Consider the following 9,074-nt stretch of genomic DNA (forward strand, 5'->3'; position numbering starts at 1 on the left):
GCCCAAGAACCAGCCGTCCCACCATGGTCACGCGGCTCCCCAGCCAGCCCGGGGTGCTAGGCTTTCTCCTTTTAACCAATAAATATGAAACAGAAGAAAAAAAACATGTCTGAAGAAGAGCTTAATGTTCTTCACTGCTTTTGCTACCATCATGGTTTTCAAGTGCTCTTGTAGCGCTCAGGTGCTTTGGCTGGTTTGTTCAACTTGAGGAGTCCTTCAGGGCTCCACACAGCCCTGGCACACATGGGTGCTGATTTCGGGTCCCCTGCACAGCCCCCTGTCCTGGTTTTGCTAGGATTGAGTTCATTTTCTTTTTGGTAGTTAGAATAGCTGTGTTTTGGTTTCAATGTCAGACACGCCACGAAGGGCTGCTGCTGAACTGCCAATGGCTAATACCACGCTAAGCTGAAATAGGGACAAACACATCTTCCTTGGGTCTTCTCAATGCTCAAAAGGATGAAGCAATCTGGGTCACCCTTGCTCTGAAAACCACAACCAACCACTGCTGAGGAAGAGAATTTTACTGTGAAAAACAAACAAATAAAAACCCCTTCTGGCTTCTCATGTTGAACTCACTAACCCAGCACTTACCTCATGCCAACACTCACTGCCAGCCTCTAACTGCTGCTGGTGCCAACCATTTCTCTGCCAGCATTTCCCAACAAGTCAACTGGCCAAAGGGGAAAACTGCTGGTGAGGTGAAATACCAGAACGTATGAAACGTACCTCATCGGTGTCGAAAAGCACGGCTGGGGCTGGAACACCATTTATTTTTGCAGCCTTTCGAATAATAACTTCTGCCTCCTTATATCTTCCCTGGGACATCAACCACCGAGGGGACTCAGGAATGATCCTGGAATAAGTTTCAGAATAAATGACTCAATGTTTTCACAAAAGCAAAAAAAAAATAAATTAAAAATTAAAAACACATGGGTTTTTTTTTATGGGTTAGGCTGTCATCTCACAGATTGCTTGCAGCAGAAGACACTCAGCACAGAAGCACGTGGGCAAAGTAATTCATGGATCTGTCCCACTGGGATGAGTAGGAGAATTTGAATATATAGGACTCGTGTTCAAGTAGATGCATGCTTGGTCCCTTGTCCCTTGTGGTTGGTTTTTTTATGGAATAATTGATGTCTACCAGAAAAAAAACCCCAGATGTCAGCAGGCAGAGAGCAAAGATGCGGGTAGCTTAGCCAGTGTTGAGCAAAAATATTCTTAGGGAACTGCAGACGATGTGGAAATGCTTTAAATATGCCCAGGGTACAGTTAAAGACTCTGTGTCACAGGAATCTTACATCCAAACCTCACCATTCAACCACAGCTCTGGGGCAGGCTCTCCCAGGCAGAGGACAGTGGCAGTGTCCCCTTGCAGAGTTGATGACATTTTCTAATCAATTCCAGTCACGTGTTGAGTGACTGAACACCAAACACAGGACAGAAACATCTCACCTTGCCTCAACTAAATCCTTTGATCTGAGCAGATGCCACCTTCCTCCCTTTACCCAGCAGCACTTTTTCCTCTCCTTGGAGAAAAGCAGGTCAGACACTCCTTTGCTGGTGACCTCCCTAAAGGGCTGACCCGAGGCCATGTCAACGGTTTGGAACATCAGATGATTCATATCAGATCGTTCAACCATTAACGTGACTTTCCGTGAGACGTGACTTTGCTTCTGTCTCCACTGCTCCTCTTTGTGGGCAAACTGAGGAACACAAGACTGCAGAGATGATGTTGGGAATCTTCTGGAGATTTTGGAAAAGGAATGAATAAAAGAGCAACTATGGCCAACACAGCCACTTCCATCACCCATGGAAGCAGTGGGTCCAGATGCTCAAATGCCAGCGAATACCAACCTGCCTTGGCAGAGCTCTGCCAGGGCACCTTCATCCCCACCTACCACCACGTCAGCCCCAGTCTGGATGTGCCACCCATGGAAATTTTTGGTGTGCTTTATGATACATGCTCTGAAAAAGCATGGAAATTCCCACCAAATCCATGTCAAAGCAAGACTCTGACACCATGCCTTAGGGACTGATTTTGTGTGCCTCATGGTGCCTGTTCTATAGCAGATATCTGAGAAGCTTCCACCCCAACACCAGCCTCTCCAGAGAACAGCTGCTTGGTGCAGAGGGAAACACCACTGTGTTGAAGGAGTTTGAAACATCCCAAGTTAAATCAGCAAATCGACCCTTAAACAGAATAATCAGATTATCTTTACAATCAGATGGTAGCAGAGGTGGAGCTGAAAACCATTTTAAAGGTTTGGTTTGAAGACTAAGATAAAAAAAAAACCAACCAACCAACAAACCAAAACCATCAGCAGAGACTTGTGACAAGACTGAGATCTGCAGGAGGTCTGTTAGACAATAGAAGAGTGGGTCTAAATCACTTAACAATTATACAGACATTAATCACGTACGGACACATGGGCTGAATGTTGGGATTGTCCTGTGCAGGGACAGGAGTTGGACTCCATCATCCCTGTGGGTCCCTTCCAGCTCACCACATTCGATGGTTCTATGATTCTAACTCTTTCAGGATAACAGGAAGAAAGGAGTTCCCCAGATAAGACTAAGAGGAAAGGAGGGAACTCTTTTGTTGTAAATTATCCTTATTTTAAGAGTGTGAGTGATACCCTTCCTATTTTCTAACCACCTCTCTCTTCAGAAAACAACAGATGACCAACACAACAGCAGAACGAGGATATCTGCCCTTCTCCAATGCTTCTGTCCAGCTGAGAAGAGCAGGGAGTTCTCCTAAACTATTTTTCAGCCCCCCAGGGCAGAGCAACCATGTACCTCAGAGCAGGGATGGGGGAGTGCCATGGGAAGATGATAGAAAACATGGTCTCAGCCACCAAGAAGACAGAGTGGGATGGCTGAGAGGAGCAGGGTAAGGAAGAGCCAACCTTTGGCTTAGTCAGAGTTATGAACTCTGAAAGTTGTGGCTGCTCCTCCCTGGAAGTGTTCAAGGCCAGGTTGGATGAGGCTTTGAGCAACCTGGTGGAAGGGGTCCCTGCTGCTGGCAGGGGGGGTTGGAACTGGATGAGCTTTGAGGTCCCTTCCAACCCAAACCAGTCTGGGATTCTATGATGGGCCAAAGGAGCTCGCAAATCAAAGTCCTGCACCAGCAGCCAACACAAAGCTTGGGAAGAGATGGCTCCTGGCACCCAGAGCCCACGGGACAGACCTGGCCCAGTGAGCTCTGGGGCAAATCTGCTTAATGACATCTCGGTACCAATCAGCAGGTGAATCTGACACCGAAAGAACATCCCCTTCTGCTTAAAACAACGTGACAGTGACAGTCAGTCACACACCAGCTCGGCCAGTCAAGTTTATAGGCTAAAACAGATTAACAGGAGACTTGAGGCATTGAATCTTTGCTAAGACAGTGATGCTGGAATAAAGCACTGGAATAAATCATTTCTGTGGAGCCAGAGGTGTTGTGAACAGGCCAAGAGATGGACTAAGCACGTGCAGAGGAAAAACTCAACTAAAGGGCACAGTGATAAAGTTTCTATGGTCATCAGACGACCAGTGTGCATGCAAAAAAGACATTAAAATGTATTAATGAGTGCTTGGAAATGTGATGAATATGTTAATAATTTCTTGGAAAAAAAATGAATATGCATATGTTGATAGTATCAAGCTTTTGTAGAGGGACAAGTTGGGATGCACGATGGGTGGAGCGATCCCCCGTGCATCCAGCACTGTAATAAAGAATGCTGCTTTCTACAACTCCAAATCCAGCCTTTAGGGAGTTTCTTCTGACCAGCTTTTTCACTATCAACTCCACATGCAAAAATGGCTTAAAGAACAATGGAAGGAAGCAATATTCAAACGAATCACACAGCGGTGCTACAGGGGTGAACCTAGAGGTGGTTTAACAGCGTCCAGAGTTATGAGTCAAATACAGAATTCCCAAGTTGCTCTGGAAAGCTGGTGAAAAAGTGGCTTTGAGTGCATGGCCAGCACCAGCGAGGTTCTGCAGGTAGTTAACTTGACTTAAAACTGGCAAAAAAAACCACCCCAAATAAAAATAATCCCCCCCAAGGCAAACAGAAAAGAACAAAAAAAAACCCAAATAGGAGAAAGGGGACCCCTAACACCCCACCATGACCCAGGGAAGGTGGGGAGGGGGGCACTCACCACCAGAGAGGGATGCAGAACAGCCCCGGGACAGTGAGTGCCAGCAGCAGCATCCGCCAGTCTCTGATGAAGTAAGCAAACAGTGGCAGCAACATGTAGCCAAGTGCAAAAAATATGCAAACTCCTAACGTAGAGAATATAATACGAACTGATTTGCCAAGAATTTCTGTTCCTGTTCAAAACAAGGGAGGTTGGATTAGCATTTTAACTCTTTCTTTGCAGGCATGACTAAATACTGCATTTATAAAATAAATTAAAAATAAATAAATAAGGTGAACAATCTTAGAAAGGAGCAGCACAGCACTGACCCACCCAGTACAGAAAAGCTGCTGGGACTATCGGGGACCTTCAGATGAAGGAGTGACTTCTGTTTGCTTTGATTAACAGCATTGTCACAGACAGATAAGGGCAGGCAGAGGGAATGGCCAGCAGACTTTCAGGAGCCTTCTCGACATGCTCAGCTAGGACACAGCCTGCTCCCCCACTTAACCCATTGGGATTTCAGGTGCAGTTCATTGCTGAGCAATCCAGAGGAGAGCAGATCTGTGGATGGCAGACTGACACTGGATGGAGGGATGTGAATTTACAGGGAGGTGGGAACAAATTTCACATTTGATTTTTGGAAACAGAAGGCTGGAATGCCAAACTGGCACATCATGGCTTGTAGGACACAACCAGGGAAGATGCCATCTTCTAATAACGCTGCTGCTCCAGTCACCAGGCAGCAGTCAGTGAAAGCATCCCACAACCACTGCATCACACACAGCCTAGCACCATCCCAATATCTAGTCATAAAAATGGAGACTGCTGTAAGCCTTCAAGAGCACTTCATTTCTTTTCCAGTCAAACTGCTAAATGCCCTCAGGTCCACCTCACTTCTCGTTGACCTCTCAGCCTGAGGTCTACAGAGCTCTCCTCTCCATCAGGAGCACCACAAGGGCTGTAACTCCCACAGTTTGATCTGGACTCAACTAAAAAGCAAATGACACAGCGAACAGGAGGGTTTTGGGAAGTCTGGAGAGTGTATTTTGGTTGTATAGCGTGGTAAGAACTCCAGCATTTAATATTGCAGCATAGAGGGGCAAGGACCATCCTGCATAAGTGCCTCCCTCCTTACTGGTGACAGGCAGCTGATGACCCACTTAAACTGGGAAGCCCATGTCCAGGTTAGTTTAGATTAATGTTAGGAACAGTCTCAAGGCTGCTGGGGGAACACACGTTCCTCTCCTCTCCCAGGGAGCCATCGCTGCTGCGACAACTCCACAGAGAACAGGACAGCAGAAGAGACAAGGCAAGGGGTCAAGTGTGAGGAACCACAGTTAAATAAACCCAACTTCACTTCAGGACACCCCGTCCTCTCTCTCAGTAACGGGGACATTTGGCCATTGGGGTGCTCCAGGCTCCCCACAGCTTTGCCTCTGCTGAGGCAGCATCTTGATCCATATCCAGCTGTGCTCCACATCCCTGGGAGCTGAATTCCTGCCTGATCAGATCCTACACCCCCTACACAAACCCCATGTGCCTCCAAGAGGATTTTCAGCCAAGCCAGAGGATTTTCATCCAGTGCTCCTGACCCAGCCCCGTCCCTCCCAGTTGCCCCGCAGTCGGCATCCACTGGTGCTGTGGCGAGGGATATGGTTTAGTGGGCACGGTGGTGACGAGTTGATGGTTGGAATGGATGATCTTAGAGGTATTTTCCAACCTTAATGATTCTGTGATGGCAATGGCAAGGGATCTCCCCTCTGATGGCCTGACCTACTCATCCTCCCTTCACCTCGCAGTGGTGACTTACGCCTGCCCCAGGACACGATCCATATCCCCTCCATAGCACTGGTTTCACCTCACACTCTTCTGCTCTATTTCCCCCTCTGTTAAAGTCTCACAGGGGTAGGAGAGAACAGCACCAACTATGGGTATATGGTTTTAATTTGGACTAGCTCATGTTATGATCCACAAATTGTCATGTAGACACCACTGGTTTCACCGAGACTGGTGACTTGATGGCTAACAGGGCTCTGACACCCACCCAGCTCCTCAGCTCCAGTCCCCCCCATGCTGTGCTTGGAAATGCTGGTTTGCTCCAAGGCTTTGCAGCCCAGCACCCAGGTACACACCGAGCCCTCTGCACAAGGGCAGAGAGGCAGGGAGACAACCAAAAGCCTTCTCTATCTCAGACCTGCTTCTTCTGATAACAAACCATGGACACTTCCTGCAACTTCTTCTCCAAAGAGGAAAGAAATGGATATTTAGAGGGTTTCTGGTCTCATCTAAACCTATAGAAAGTATAGGCTTCAAGCATCCAAGAGCAAAAACAACAACAACAACAACAAAAATCACACTGTCCTAAATTAGGAATTGTAGCAGTGAGGATTTACTGCTGTCTAATTAAATGATGGGGGTTCAGAGAGGAAAAAAAACCCCAAAACCCAGTACATTAAGCAAGTATTTAACCTAATGCAGACATATTCATACCCAGTATGAAGGCCACCACGTAGTTGGAGATCTGTCCCATCCCCACTATGAGAAAGAGCACTGTGAACATCTCCCAGCTGGTAGAGAAGATCTGCAGGAAGCTGAAGCCAGTCTGCACAGCCATCGTCAAAAAAAGGATATTCTTCCTGCCAAACCTTTTGCAAAAGATAAAGATTATTAATAAAACACCATGTACTTATGGAACATATGGGGCTATGCATGAGGGAGCACAAATATCCAACCTCAAGTGACACAGCTTAGCACTACCTGAAGTTTGGTTCATCTTGAAGAATTTTGTTTATATTTTCATAAGTGCTACCAAAAAAAAAAAAAATTAAATTAAAATTTCCAAGACCCAGGAAATAAGCTAAGAAGAAAAATTAAGAGCAGAAACTTCAGGGAATGACTAGACAGGGACTAAGGAGAGCAGACAACAATGCCCAAGTGACAGACATGTGAAGATGGCAAGCCCAGAGTTAGGAAATGATGGTTTGCAGGCTACTGGCATCTATACATTGCAACACCATCACACTTTGAAGGTGTTAAAGAGCTTTTTGCACTGGTTTCAGTCTCTCTGAGCTCCACACCCTTTCTCTCACCTGTTACGTAGCATTTTCTTGGGGAAAGGCAAGCCCAAGCTTACGCACGGGTTTGCACGCCCGGGGCACGCTGCCCTCTGCATGGGCTGCACCGCTGGCTCCTGCCCCAGCCCTTGGCTTAGGGAAGGTTTCTGCAGCAGCACAGGGGGAAATCGCTCAGGTACAGGTACAGGCTCAGGAGATCTCCCTTTACTGACAAAACATCTCCAGAATAATGTGATGACTCACTCACACTACCGCCGGGACACGCACGCGCTTCCTCCGCTGCTCCCAGTGGGCACACGGCACCAGTGGGATTTAGTGATTATCTCGTCTCCCTTTCAAACAGTAACACTGACTGACTTCTGCGTCGGGGGCAGGAGTCAGGAGATTAAACTCAGATCACATGGAATTTAATGCTGGAGGCTTTAGGATTAAGACTCCCGGCGAGTTTTGAAACCCCTCTGCTAAACGCGCTGAAGCTCTTGATGAATTCCTCACTAATAGGCAGCAATGAGAGCAGTATTAGAGACCCTGCCATAGTGCTCGGGGGATAAAAGGCTGAGGGATGTATGAGAGGGAAGCAGAGACCCACAGAAAGAACATCTGTTTGGCATTTGACACCTCTAAGGCCAGAACTTCGATACTGCTGAGATAATTGTCAAGTGCCTGTAATGTTTTCTTGATACTCTGCATCTTAGTTAGGTGGTGTGACAGGACTGCTGTCCATTTACAGGTTATCCTTTTTTTCCTTCCTCTTGGTTATGCTTCCTTTATTTCCAGCAAACCATCTCTTCTATGCAGAGCTTCCATTCAGTGGACAAGTTTCTACCCTGCAGCTCCAAGAATGGACTTTCAGTTAACGTGTGACAAAGAACAAGGTATTTTAAAATACTAAGAAAACTGGATAAAGAAACAAATGTGGTTGGAAAAAGGAAACCATCATATCAATCTACAAAGCAGCTACATCAGCTCCTTGCAGAGATCAGCTCTTGGTCTCCTAAAGCACCCAAGAGGCAGTTCTCCTACCCCTGGAGGTTGGGATTTTTGAAGTCTGGGGAGGGACTTTGGCCAAGGGCAGGGAGTGACGGGACAAGGGATGATGGCTTGAAAGTGTCAGAGGGGAGATGGAGATAAGATGTGAGGCAGAAATTCTTTGGTGTGAGGGTGGTGAGCCAGTGTCCCAGGTTGCCCAGAGAAGCTGTGGCTGCTCCTCCCTGGAAGTGTTGAAGGCCAGGCTGGATGAGGCTTTGAGCAACCTGGTCTAGTGGAAGGTGTCCCTGCTGCTGGCAGGGGGGTTGGAACTGGATGAGCTTTAAGGTCCCTCCCAACCCAAACCAGTCTGGGTTTCTATGAAGAAGTCAGGCCAGTGCCCTCATTTTAATTAAAACCCAGAGAACTGGACATTTAATTATCTTACGCCTCTTAAGAGCAAACGCACCAGCTGTGGCACCAGGTCTGCCCATGGATTACCTGTCCGAGAGCTGCCCCGAGATGAAGGAGCCGATGAGGACCCCCACGAAGAAGAGGGAGGTGGTCAGTGGCGCTTTCCAGTCGTCCTCACACACCAGGTTCCACTGCAAGAGAAGGACCCGTGCTCAGATGCAGCCGCAACGCCGCGTCGAGCCTCAGCCAGGCACAGGGGTTATTGGCTGGAGACACACAATTTCCATGTAATTTATTTGAGTTTCCCCACACCTGCTTTTCCATCCATTGTTGGCATGGGTGGTTTCCACAGTTGTCCTGGGAAGCCCTGCTTAAAGCATTAAAAAAAACCCAACCAAACAAAAAAAACCCTCCTGAAAACAACAACCAAAAAACCTGCAAAAAACAAAACCCAAAAATAAAAATAAAAATAAAATTTTTAAAAAAGCT

General features: G+C 47.1%; 1 protein-coding gene across 1 annotated transcript in view; it reads right to left on the reverse strand.

The window, feature by feature from the left end:
- LOC104528226 (solute carrier family 22 member 4) overlaps positions 1-8,796 on the reverse strand; it is a gene marked incomplete at both ends in the record, with an annotated part of 11,525 nt that extends 2,729 nt beyond the window's left edge. The window contains 4 exons of the mRNA XM_010172164.1: positions 727-853; positions 4,150-4,321; positions 6,622-6,776; positions 8,673-8,796. Of these exons, the coding sequence (XP_010170466.1) occupies positions 727-853; positions 4,150-4,321; positions 6,622-6,776; positions 8,673-8,796 (578 nt within the window). The remainder of the gene's footprint in view (positions 1-726; positions 854-4,149; positions 4,322-6,621; positions 6,777-8,672) is intronic.
- Between the last annotated feature and the right edge of the window lie 278 nt (positions 8,797-9,074).

This window comes from Antrostomus carolinensis, unplaced genomic scaffold (genome assembly GCF_000700745.2).
Source record: "Antrostomus carolinensis isolate BGI_N321 unplaced genomic scaffold, ASM70074v2 scaffold14967, whole genome shotgun sequence".
NCBI classification, from domain to species: Eukaryota; Metazoa; Chordata; class Aves; order Caprimulgiformes; family Caprimulgidae; genus Antrostomus; species Antrostomus carolinensis.